General features: G+C 48.5%; 2 protein-coding genes across 2 annotated transcripts; one reads left to right on the forward strand and one right to left on the reverse strand.

The window, feature by feature from the left end:
- Positions 1–5,241: 5,241 nt before the first annotated feature.
- Positions 5,242–7,048, forward strand: LOC117639726 (zinc finger CCHC domain-containing protein 24-like; the record flags this gene model as incomplete). Its single annotated transcript, XM_034375602.1, has 3 exons — positions 5,242–5,439; positions 6,137–6,301; positions 6,391–7,048. Coding segments are annotated over 3 exons (477 nt in total), but the record flags the coding sequence as incomplete, so codon positions are not given.
- LOC117639491 (ATP-dependent DNA/RNA helicase DHX36-like) lies at positions 7,033–12,353 on the reverse strand. Its single transcript, XM_034375200.1, has 20 exons — positions 12,182–12,353; positions 11,933–12,036; positions 11,729–11,836; positions 11,568–11,653; positions 11,238–11,477; positions 10,970–11,153; positions 10,672–10,864; positions 10,415–10,589; positions 10,193–10,341; positions 10,024–10,107; positions 9,724–9,935; positions 9,545–9,622; positions 9,281–9,467; positions 8,965–9,166; positions 8,662–8,850; positions 8,399–8,571; positions 8,151–8,306; positions 7,748–8,054; positions 7,570–7,670; positions 7,033–7,418 (listed from the first exon to the last, which is right to left on the reverse strand). Exons 1-20 carry the CDS (start codon positions 12,241–12,243, stop codon positions 7,313–7,315), a joined length of 3,096 nt encoding a protein of 1,031 aa, XP_034231091.1. The 5' UTR covers positions 12,244–12,353; the 3' UTR covers positions 7,033–7,312.
- Positions 12,354–12,784: the final 431 nt, after the last annotated feature.

A 12,784-nucleotide genomic window follows, 5' to 3' on the forward strand; every position in this document is an offset into this window, starting at 1 on the left:
CATTGGCCGTGTGGGTTCGAACGTGGGTTCGAACATCGACACTGCTGTTGTCTGTCGGTGGCTGGCTCGATGCCCGCTCCGCTTTGTTCCCCCAAACGCGGTGCGCGCCGGCGGCGTCTTCTTTGGAACGTCATCTGCATCCCGCAGACTGATTCCCAGAGTCGTTTTCATCGCTCTGTCTCTCTCGAACTCATGGGACTCCCCGTTGAAGCACGAGAGAGGCAGAGCGACGAAAACGACTCTTGGAATCAATCTGCTGAACTTGGTCTTCCACAACAAATGAAGACGAGATTAGGACCGGAGGAAGGTCACATCGGCCCGCGAGCCTAGACCACCACTCTTGGATAACGCCTTACTACTGTCTTGGTCTGGGCTCGAGGGGTGACCCACTGTAAAATTTTGTGTACAATGATTGTGTGAATGTGCAAGAATGTGCAAGATTTCTGGCGTTTTTGCCACACGCCTACTTACAGGCGTTTTTGCCTCCTGAATGTGGAATGTGGTCAAATTTTGTACAACGAATGTGGGTAGCTGTTCCCCCCTCGTCTGGGCTCGTCATCGCCTTCACGCTCTGCTGGGACTGACTCCAAATCGCATTGCTCGTAAGGCGACTGTCCGACCGAATCCAAACCACTTTCGGCCACGGAGTCTCACGGAGTCTCCCACGGGTGCAGTGGCCGTCGCTCATCCTGCCGTTTTTCACGGCCACAAAATGCGGCGAAATGATAATAAACGCCCCCCACCCTTTTACCCTACACTAACAGCATGCAGACCCGCCGACAGGGCAGGGCGGCCGGTGCAGGGCCGGCGGTGCGGCTGGGATACAAATAGACCAGCGGGCCGGGAGGGGGGGGGGGGGGCAGAACGCGCCGGGCACCAGGATGGAGATGAAGACCACGAAAAACGGAAGGGCACGGAGAGTAAAGGGCGGGGTTCACGCAGACAAAAGGGTCTGTACGCGCGTTTCTCTTCGCCCCACTGTAAGACTGCTGTCTGTCTGTCTGTCTGTCTGTCTGTCTGTCTGTCTGTCTGTCTGCCCGGCGCTCTAGAGCGCGCTGACGTCACAGAGGCGTCTATTGACGGCCGCTGCCCGGGCAGCGCGAGGAAGAAGACGAGTGCGCCGAGAACGCAGAGCAGTTTTCCTTGTCGGGGCGTGGAACACGCAGGGCAGCACCAGGGTGATTCCGTCGGTCAGTCTCTCTCGCACTCATGCCAGGTCCCGCGAAGGTGCGAGAGAGAGATCGACGCCTCGCATGCGGAATCACCCTGCAGGCGCCAAAACCGAACTCCGTGCAAGCAGCGGCCGGCGCCTTTGCCTCCCGCGGGCCCCCACGGCGGGGGAGGGGGGAGAGGGCGGTGCAGGGGCAGCGCAGCGGGCAGCGCGGCGTGCTTCCAACTGCTCTGCATCCACGTCGGCGTGCCCCGCTACGCCCCGCCCCGCCCCGCCCCGACACTCGCGTCCGTCCCTCTCGCGGCCCAGCGTGGTTTACTTGCTCCGCGGCCCAGCGGCCCCAGCCAGCCCAGCGCGCCAGTCGGCTGCGTGGTCCTTCGCCACCGAGACGCCCACCACGCCTCCGCGCCGCCACTGCCGCCACGCCCCGCGAGGTCGCCGTCGTCGTCGACCCGGCGCCTCCGGCAGCGCGACTTCCGTGACGCCAACCGTGACGTCAGCCGTGACGTCAGCCGTGACGTCAGCGCCCCACCCCTGCATGGAGACTTGAACGGGTGAGGGCGGCCACCCCGGCGGCGTGGCGCAGCGCAGCGCGGTCCCCGTCGTCGCGGAGGGCGGACATGGCGGCGGCGGGCGTCGTCGGCGCCCGGGCGCGCGGCCCGTGCTGCAGCAGCGGCCAGGACGGGGGGCCGCCGGCGCCGTGACCATGGCCTCGTCCACCAACTGCAGCCCCTTCGCGGCGGCGCCCCGGATGCCCGGCGCACGCGGCGCCGCCAGGCTCGGCCAACAGACGGTGAGTTGGAAATGGCCTGGCCAGCGACGGCGCACTGCGAATCCAAGTGTGGGGAAGCCTCACACCACTTGGCGTGACACAGTGGGCCAGAAAACGGTGGAGGCGGCCAAAACTCTGGACGCGTTTTGAGCTCCAGATTCACTAAACGGGACTCGAATCGAACGTGTGACCCCATCAATGGATGGCTCTCCGAACGTCGAGTTTATTGGTGGGGTCACACGTTCGGTTCGAGTCCCATTAGCGACTCCGGAGCTCTAAACGCGTCTAGAGTTTTGGCCGCCTCCGCCAGTCTTCTGGCCCACTGTGCGTGAGCCAAAATGTCGAACACTTGCAAGTGTGAGACTATGATGTCTCATGTCTCGAAGTGAAAGGCCCGGGCTGGCCCACACTTGCGTCGCCGGCCCCGTGGCATTGAACCCCCAAAAATTGTGTGTGACTTCTTTTCCCTTGTCAAGACAGTGGTTTCTTACACGCGTGAGCTCACGACACATAGTGGGACTGTGCCTGCCGCACTTGAATTTGCTGTGCAACAGTGGAGCAGACCTGTGTTTTCGCCGGGCGTAAACACCATTCAGCCTGCTGCATAGACGAGTACACGGTGGCCAATAATAGACCCTTTCATTCGTCGCCAAGTGAAGTACAAAAGACACAGAAAAGCCAGGAACCAGCAAGTACGCCACTGTGGACTGACAAAAGCTGAACCCTGATTGGTCGCAAACGTACGCTTAGGGCAGGACGAAGTTCGCGCCGGCAGCCGCTAGCGCGCGAGGGTCTATCAAGGAACCAGGGTTAAAATTGCCAGTTGTGGAACGTCATAGTACGACCACTTTTCAAATATCACGTTGCATTTTTGCGCACAGTAGAATCGCCGCAGCTTCAATGCACTAAACAGTTGCAGGCCTTCTGTAGCGCCTGTGAGGTAGACCACCGTCTGGACACGTAACGCACTGGTGTGCAGACTGTGGCCTACCTTGCCCCTGTCGTCTACCTACCGAGGGGTTTGGTGTACATTTTCCCTGAAATAACATGAAATAAAATGGAATAAACGTGAAATAACGTCGAAACCGGCTTTGGCCGGCACTGGGCAGCGCAGCGCATGACGGGACCGACGGAACCACTGTCCCCTAACGCGGGGCTCGGCGGCACGGCGGCGGCAGTGTTTTGACGGTGTCGTGGGGCCAGTGGGGCCAGAGGGGCCAGTGTGGGGCCAGAGAGGACGGATGGGGCCGCGCGGGGGGCGCGCAATGGCCCCATGCCGGCCATGCCCCGCAACGCCCCGCCGCCCCTCGGCCCTCCGGCCCTCCGCTCGGACCATTTTAATTGGGCTCATGAAATGGCGCGCTACATTGCTATGCACTGGGCCGACGGGGACGAGGAGGAGGAGGGGAGGGAGGAAGGATACACTGCAATCACATTCGTAAGTTTGCTTACCGCTCCATCTTTTAAAATGCCCAAATTTAGCCTTCTGGCCCTGGATCGCCCGCCGAGAAAGTCGAACTTTCGCACTCCAGCGGCCTCTGACGCCCAATTTTGGCAATCTCAGGGAGCGCTCCAGCGATCCACGGCCAGAAGGCCAAGTTTTGGCTTCCTAAACGGAGCGCCACTGGAAACTTACTAGTGGATTTGCAGTGGAGGAGGAGGGGTGTGGGGGAGGGGTGAGGGAGGAGGAGGGGTAAGGAGGGAGGAGGAGGGGTAAGGAGGGAGGAGGATGAGGATGGTGAGGAGGAGGAGAGAGGGCGGAAGGATACACTGCAAGTTTATTTGCCTTATCGCGACGCGTGCTTCGCGGACTGCGTTCCATCACTCGCCACACCGTCGGCGTCCTCGGCGTCCTCGGCGCGCTGGGCGCCTTCATGCGGGTCAGCAGCCGCACCCGACACCGCGCATCCGGGCTTATCTGCCCTGCAGTGCCACGGCAGCCACGGCCCACTGTGCGGCCGAGCCGAAGACGCAGAGTCGCTGCTTCGGGATGGTGCTTACTTCGTCACCCCGTCCCTCTCGCACTCCTTGAGGCCTTGAGGCGAGCGCGTCCGGCCCGGTCCGGCCGGGTGGGAGAGAGACAAAGCGACAGGGCACCGTTCGGAAGCAGCCGGCACGCAACGCACGCCATGGTCCAGGTGTCAGGCCACACTGCTCACTCACTGTCTGAGAATGCTCAGTAGAGGCCAGAGGAGCTCTTCTAGTGTTCTACGTAGTGGTCAAGACCCTTGTTCGGGCAGAGAGAGGAGCGTTTTGAACTGTACAATCATCGTATGGGTGGGTATACCGACGACGGGGAAGGTGAAACGAGACGCCTGGGGTAGATTACACGGCGCCAGTGGGGAAAACCGCCGGGAGTCTATAATTTTCGACTGTATTTGCTTTGCCACGCAAGATAGGCCCGAACCGTAGCGATCCCGCTTAGCGCTTACATAGCCGCCTGAAACGTAGGCAAGAAGCCACACTTTGCAAAAAATGCTTCTTTGCCCCTCTCCCAAAGGTTGATTCTGAAAGCGCCACCCGCCTGGAGCGCCTGTGAGGTAGGCCACCCGTCCGCCCCGCAACACACGCTTGTGGAGACGGTGGCCTTGCCCCTGTCGTCTTCACAGGGGCAACGTAGGCCACCGTCTCCACATCGGTGTGTTGCGGCACGGATTTGTGGCCTACCTCACAGGCGCTATAGTAGAACTTTGGCAAAGGAAGCTCCGGAAAAAAAAAATGTTGCCAATCGGACCTTCGGAAATTTACGAAGACTCCAACTCTTCCTAAACTCAAAGCCATTCGTCGTAAATTCACGAGGGTTTTTCGTAAATTCATGAAGATTTCTTATGAAGTCACAAAGAATCTCCGTAACTTCGCAAACGTTCCTTCCGCTTTCCGCTGAAACTAAGCATTATTTTTTCCAGAGCTACGTTCAGCGATGTGCAAATATTACGTCACATCATGTAGGCCACTCCTCCCCCCTTTCCCCCTTCCCAAATCATCGGTTCAACCTGACCTTCCCATGTATTTTAAGGTATAGGACCGTCATCTGACGTCGTATCCCTTCCCCCGAAAGTGATGACGTAATATATTTGCTTGTCGCCTCTGTAAATTTCCAATTTATTTGTTATACGTAGTGGCGTTGATCCCGGAATGTCTTCGTTTCCAGAACATGGAGGGCACCAGGCTGCCCCCGCAGATGTGGCGGCCCTTCCCGACCGCCACCGCGCAGCCCTTCTTCAAGGCCAGCCTCAAGGCCGGCGCCCCTGCGCAGCGCGCTGGTTCCGCCCCTGGACTGCACGGCCTGCGGCTGGGCGGGCTGGGCCCGGCAGGCCCGGGGGCGGACTTGCTGCGCGGCGTCACCCTCGGGGAGCTGGCGGACCAGCTGGCCGAGCTGAGCCTCGCCGACCTGGACGTCCTCAACAAGGCGTGCGAGCACGGCAAGGCGCCGCCGGACAGCTACATGTGCCACCTGTGCTTCAACAAGGGCCACTACATCAGGGACTGTCCCCAGGTAGGTGCGCGCGCGTGCCAAACGCGGAAAATTGCGGAGTGAGCACCCTAAATGTTTTTGTACAAATTTTGTACGAGACATCACAGTACAAGAACGTTTTGTACAAATTGGTAAGCGGTTTCGTACAAAAAAATGGGGAAATATGTGCAGTTTTTCGTACAAAAATTGTACGAAAAGTTCGTCGTGTGCACAAAAAACTGTAATGTCTCGTACAAAATTTGTACATAACATTAAGTGTGAGCATTGTGACCTAATTTCAGCGCCCTGTGGGGGAAAAAAATCAAAATTTTCACCAAGTTTTGGAATAAATTGTTCTACCATCCATGAGGTGAGGAAACATTTTTGTGGCAAGAACTTTGATGCTCACCACACAAAGGTGACATTTTTTTCAAGGGCGGATCCAGGGACGGGTTTAGAGGGGGGCGTGGTGTCGCAAAAGATGCCTACCTACAGGGACGAAGTTCGGTTAGTTGCCTTACCTCTCAGGCAGCTTCGTCGCCTTCAGAGAGGAGCGACGCCACCATCCCCCTTAAGGAAATGGACTTGGTCACCCGCCCACCTGCCGTGGCCGTGGCTTGGCCGTGACCTGGCCGTGGCGAGCGTTGCGCAGCCAACAATGCCAACCCAGGACAGCCCAGCCGTCCAAAGATTGAATCTGACTGACCTGGCTTTTCTGTCTGGCTCTGTTTCCATGAAGGCGCGACCCAAGGGGGACGGCCTGACGCCGTACCAGGGCAAGAAGCGCTGCTTCGGGGAGTACAAGTGCCCCAAGTGCAAGCGGAAGTGGATGTCCGGGAACAGCTGGGCCAACATGGGCCAGGAGTGCATCAAGTGCCACATCAAAGTCTACCCTCACAAGCAGGTTAGCGGCATCAGACAATACAGAGGCAGTCTGGGCTTCGACAACTCTGTAACATATTCATGAACGTTGCGTATTAATGTATGTTGCAGAGGCCGTTGGAAGACCCAGATGGCTTGGACAAGTCGGATCAGAGCAAGGTCCATCCCCAGCACTTGTGCGAAAAGTGCAAGTCTCTTGGCGTTTACTGTCGGAAGGTACAGTAAAATTAATATTGTAAGTTCTAAGTATGAAAGCTGTAAGTTTAAGAAAGGGAATAAGAAGACCATGATATAGTAAATATTGTTGAGTCTGTTTTAATAGTCATCGACTAGCAATAAAAGTAGAAGTAATCTTATCAGCATTCCCAATGAGAAAATGCTCTTAAGTTGGAGATAATTCTCCATGTACAATCAAAAAAATCTATGAAATGGAGAGTATTCCACATGGATTTATAGTTTTCTTAAGTTTTGTAGTCTGAATCTTATGGTGCTCGTTATGTTTTTTAGATGACGCTAATCTGCAAGATAAGCTTTTCATCTTTTCTGCCTGTTCTCCCATGTACATGTAAATATACTTTTTTTCTCCTGTTGCCTATGATTATTGCTCTTATGTATCAGTCAAAGAGAAGAAACCAATGTTATTGTAGTTATTGCCCTATCAAGTATGTATTGTAAATCACATAATCAAATCTCTACCTAAGGCAATGAAAATTTTCTAATTTTGTAAAAAAATAATGTAATATTGCAATAAAGTTTCTGCTTTTTTCCATCATGTTTATTTCAATAATTTTTTTTCTGATTTTGAGGAAACAATAACATTTTTGCAGAAAGGGATTGGACAGTTTCTACCTTTGCAAAGGTATCAATAATTTCATATCGGAGAGAAAGTAGTTTCAAATTTGCACTTAAAATCAACTCTTGTTTGAGAACTTGGAATGACTAGACCTTGCATTTTGATACGATGGACTGAGAGAAATATAGCAAAGACAATCAAGTCAATGGGCTACCTGGTGTAACTCTTGTCCGCTCACACTCATATTTCTTCCATTGCCACGAGATCACTGTCATCATCACTCTCATCACTGGAATCTATTTGTATCATTCCAGCATCTTCATATGTTATTAATTGAACTATGGCCCTGTAACATAGTTTTAAAACAGTTTTTAACAACAGCAATAAACATTTCTTTTAGTAAGTATTCAGGTACATGGATCACTGTGTGAATTTAAAGTTCAGACAAGCATATGCAACAAATCTCAAAAATAAAATAAAATTGGAGCACAACTTACTTTAGGAGAGTAGTGTGTGGGTGTTTCCTATCTTCCCACGGTATCACAGCGGGGTGACTTGCTCTATATTCCAGCAAACGATTCATGTGCTCACGCAATTCCTGAAAAAAGAAATTTTTAAATCAATGGACATTAGGATAAAGTTGTGAATGGTTCAAATAGCACCGTGCGTACTCACCAATACAATAGATGCGATTGAGTGTTTACATCTAAAATGTAAATGTTTACCGACTGCCACTTTCTCTTTACCATTTTCTTGATAGTACCTGATTTTTTCTCCGAAGAAAAGTAAAGGTAAGGGATAAACCATTGTGGTGTCATGAAGTGTGATACTTGCACTTTTTAACTTCAAATGATACACAAAGAAGGGACTGGGGAAGTATGTTTCTTTGTCATTGACACATTTTGGGTGCATGACCACTCTGCCATCTTGAGGAGTGGTCATCTTCTTGACATTCCTTCCAGACCCAATCCTCCTACACTTGCTAAAAGGAAATAAAGAAGGTCATGAATTAATGAAAGAACAAGAGAACACGACTAAAGAGTATTCACCTATAAATGGTCATCTAAAGAATACGCACTGTAAATATGCTACATTTGGATATAGCCCAGCACAAATGATAGCTCTCACAAGGCTTGTATTATTTGAATTGACATTTGAAGCATCAGCAAAAGGATTGCTTGTTTCCAAAAATTTCATGTCATGTAAATGATGAACAAACTGTTTCTTCAGATCCCTAAGGAGAGGTAAAGAAAAAAGAAAACAATGAGGTATATTTAAATGATTCAGCAATAGTATAAGCGTTCAGATTATGTCAGTTGCTCTTACTTCAGCATATTAAGTGTGTTCTGGGACAAGAAGTTTCTCCAACAGAAAGGACCACCATTCCCATTTTTCACTTCCATTTCCCATTGCATCAGAACATCACCAGTCAGTAAAAGATCACTTTTACTGCCATTTGACAGCTGCATCCTGATACGGTCAACCTCTTTCTCTTTGCCCTGCAATTAATAAAATACATGTTAGCTCAGGTATAGGAGGGATTGGGTTAAAATCATTTTGAGATATTTAAAGATATGTAGGAAACTGACAAGTGGAATCATGAATGCATCCTTGAAACTAAGACTGGCAGCAACAGAGCACACTGGATCCACACAGCTGAACAAAGCTCCCATTAAAAGCATTTTGCCAGTGTGAGGGTCCACAGGCAGCTTTCCAAGATTGTAACCAAGAGGTGTCAAGTTTTCAGAGGAGTCCAAAACATTCATCAATCTCAACAACTGTAAAAAAGAAAGAAAGATCAGAATAACATCATTCTGTAACATGTGACAAATACATCTTGAATAGCTTGACTAGATGCCAAGCATTTCTCACAGAAAAAAAAAGGGACAAACCTCCAGGGAATGGGTGACTGCAAGAGGATCCGGCGGATTCAAAACCTTATCCAAGAAGGGACTAGCAGCTCCTAACTGCAACATCTTGATTTTAATTATAACTTCATCCAAGCGAGATCGCAACATTTCAGGCAGGGGATAGTCCTGAAGAGTCATCTCACGTCCTTTAGAAAAGAGATGATAGCAAATTCCTGGTTTCACTCTGTTATGCAGAATTGGAAAAAATAAAGTAAGACAAAACAAAAAATGATGCTGAATTTTCATTGATTTCAAACATGTAAGCAAGACAAAAAGAAAATGTCAAAGTTTAACCTACCTTCCAGCACGACCTTTGCGTTGCTTAGCATTGGCAAGAGATACCCACTCTGGTTTCAAAGTTTGAATGTTGTTTTTTATATCATAGTTTTTCATTTTGATTTTACCACAATCCACAACATACACAACATCATCTATTGTTATGGATGTTTCAGCAATATTAGTGGCAAGAATTATCTTCCTGACTCCTGCTCAGACAAAATATAGTTAGCGACAAAAAGAACAGCATCAAACAAAGTCAAAATAGAAAAGTAACCAATAGAACCTTTTGGGGGCCGGTCAAAAACAGACTTTTGAACTGAAGTTGGCATAAGAGAATGCAATGGTATTATGTTGAACATAGCTGGAATATAAAGAAAAGAAACAATGTAGGACAGTTGCAAAGACCTGGAAGATATCAACAGATATCGGCGGTTAATCAACAGCATAGGATGAGTTTCTTACAAGATTTAAAATGATCTATTCCAGTCAATGAGGTGTTCAACTTGGATATCTGTTCCCAACCAGGTAAAAATACAAGGATTGCTCCATCTGGTTTGTGTTGACATATGTAAGAAATAAGCCTTGAGAGTAGCTCATAATTAATTTCTTCTGATTCTGGATTTCGGAGGGCTTCTATGGTCTTCCGCGAATACTTCCTATGCTTTTCCAAGTATCTACAGAGAGTATTTATATGATTATAAAATAAGTGAACATAATGATCAAATCATTTTTATACAAGTTGCTTTATAGTATGTGAAGTACCTAATATGAGGCCCAATAACATCTGCAAAATCATTTCCATTCTCGCCTTGCCCCCACTTTTTCCTACTCATAGGAAATTGAAACCTGGAGAGTATGATAGAAAGGAAGATTTAAAAGAGAGCTGGAAAAAATGTGTTTAATCACAAAAAAAAATGAATAAAGAATTTACCTCAACATTTCTATGACATCTTCAAGGTAAAATTCTTCCACAGGGAAAGTAAAACCAGGAATATTGAGAGAAGGGCAGTTATAGAAGTAACGGGAGAAGTGGTCGGCATTTAAAGTAGCACTCATCAATATCACTTTGAGATCAGGGCGCTGAAAAAGTAGAGTTCACATGGTGCAAAATCCAATAGCACATATCTTTCAAGGCCAAAAATTGGCTACACACCTTAGGTAGAATATCCTTGAGAAGTGTAATCACAAAATCTGAGACGGTATCTCGTTCATGAATCTCATCAAGTATTATGTGAGATGTATCTGCAAGAGATGGGTCAGATTGCATCCATTCCAAGAGAATTCCTGTAGTGCAATATAAAATAGAGCCCTGCTTTGGTGCCACAGCCCTGGAAAGAAAATACACAATGAATGACAAAATTGTTGGAGAACATTACAATGAGCCAAGGTACTATGAGTAGCAATACTCACTTCTCGAGCCTTATTTGGTAACCTACAGAAACAGTGCCAATCTGCTCATCTCTTTCACTTGCCACCCGTTCTGCAACTGAAGTTGCACTGATACGTCGGGGTTGTGTACATAAAATACGACATAGTGAACCCTCGTTCCGCATGATGTAATCATCGAGAATGAACTGAGCAACTTGAGTGGTTTTACCACAACCTGTCAGAAAAAAAATTAGAAATAAACAGAAAATAGAATTTTAATTACAACTTCATAGAACTGCTATGTTCATTGAGCTGAAGGTACTGATTGGTAAGTACTAACCAGTTTCACCACTTATCACCACAACTTGATTCTTATTCACTAAATCAAGGATTGATTCCTGCATTTTGAAAGAGGGTAACTTTTTTCGGGCCTCATACATAGTCTTATATTTTTTTGAGTTCTCCTTTTTATCAAGAAGCCTATCTTTGAGTTCTTTGTCCTTAGATGGGTTTCTTTCCAATGCCTAGCACGTTACAAAAAGTTCATACAATATTGGAAATACAACAGTACCGGTAATTACTCAGATATCAAGAAAATATAGACATACCGAGTGTGTCTTCAGAAGTCTCTCTATCTTGGAATCAATGGTTTCAGTTAAACTGCGCAGAAAGTTCTTTTTGAACTGGCTGTCAGGAAGGTGGTTATATTTTGTTGTCACAGATGCGCTCTCTGCATGGCTAGAACCTGGCATCTGATCTTCCACAGAATTTCCTAAATAACGAGGGAGTTGCTCAAGCATTGATCTTATTTGGTCTTCCATTTCACGACTGATGTTAATAGTTACTCCCTGTGAGGCAAACAACAACAAAATATAATACAGTTACAAAACAAGAGCTTTACGATTGAATAAAATTGAGAGAAAACTATCATGGCATACCCCTTCCATTTTCTCAGCTTTCTTCTCTTTCTCTTTCCCTCCCTCAGCTTCTTTCTTCTTTTTGCTTAAGCTGGCATAGTAAAGCCCTGGAAAAGATCATGACATGAGACGCATTGCATCGACTAATACAGATTCAAACCAACAAAATAAAAGAAACATACCAATTGCTTTCCCTTTCAGGTGAGGAGGATGTTTAGGAAACGAGCTGCCCTGGCCACTTCCACCGCCACGACTTGAACCAGCATTGTCATTGAAGGAAACAGGGAGATCTGTTAAACAAAGAGTTTGAACACACCATTGATATGATGGAACACTCGATAAAAATTTCACAATAATAAAGTAATAAAAATGTGAACAACAGTAACCTCTCTGATTTCTTGGATGTTTCTGCTGTTGTTGCTTCCTGTTGCGAAATGTTGTAAATTTTTTAGATGATCCACCAGAACCGCCACCACCGGAATTTCGACCGCTGAAAATATCAAATTTATCATTTTGATTGAGACAACAACACTGAACACTGCCAAAGCCTTGAAATAAATTACTATTCTGGGTTCTGTCAAATGAACCATTCTCGTCCCTTGAAATTAATTTTTCTCAGATGATTCACTTCTTACCCCTTGCGTCCGCGGTTGCTAACGAAGAAGTCGTCGTCTTCTGCGTAGAATCTGTCACCCATGGCAGTTGATTTGCGAGAATACTTTTGAAAATTTGGGTTTATCAGGTCCAATGATTTGAAAGGTTAGCCACGAGAAACGGGAAGCAGAAGGCGCACGCGGAATTTCTCATACTTTAGCGCACCAATCGCAGTTGTGCGAATAAGCATGACCTAACTGCGAATAGATCTTCCTTCCCGCTCGATGAATGAAAGTGACCATACCCTCCTTTTGACTCCTAGGAGAACTCAGCAGGGAGGCCTAAGGAAGTATCAAAGCACTGTGAAGTAAATTTACGGACTAACCCTCAATAACCGTTCACTGTAGAGCGGGCCTTGAGAGCAACGAACGCTGAGCGCCTGGTCGGTAGGCCACCCATTTGACACGCCGCGCGTGGTGAGTTGCCTACCTTGGCGGCGAGGGCCAGACGAGGGCTCAGGCCCCTTTCCCCTCCGCTGTCCGCTGTCCAGCCGAGCGATTCAAAAGATCTGTTTGTCGCTCTGTCTCTCTCGCATCCTTACGGAGAGGCCCATGAGTGCGAGAGAGACAGGGCGACGTAGCGAC

Source organism: Thrips palmi, unplaced genomic scaffold, assembly GCF_012932325.1.
Source record: "Thrips palmi isolate BJ-2018 unplaced genomic scaffold, TpBJ-2018v1 HiC_scaffold_11, whole genome shotgun sequence".
Lineage (NCBI taxonomy): Eukaryota > Metazoa > Arthropoda > Insecta > Thysanoptera > Thripidae > Thrips > Thrips palmi.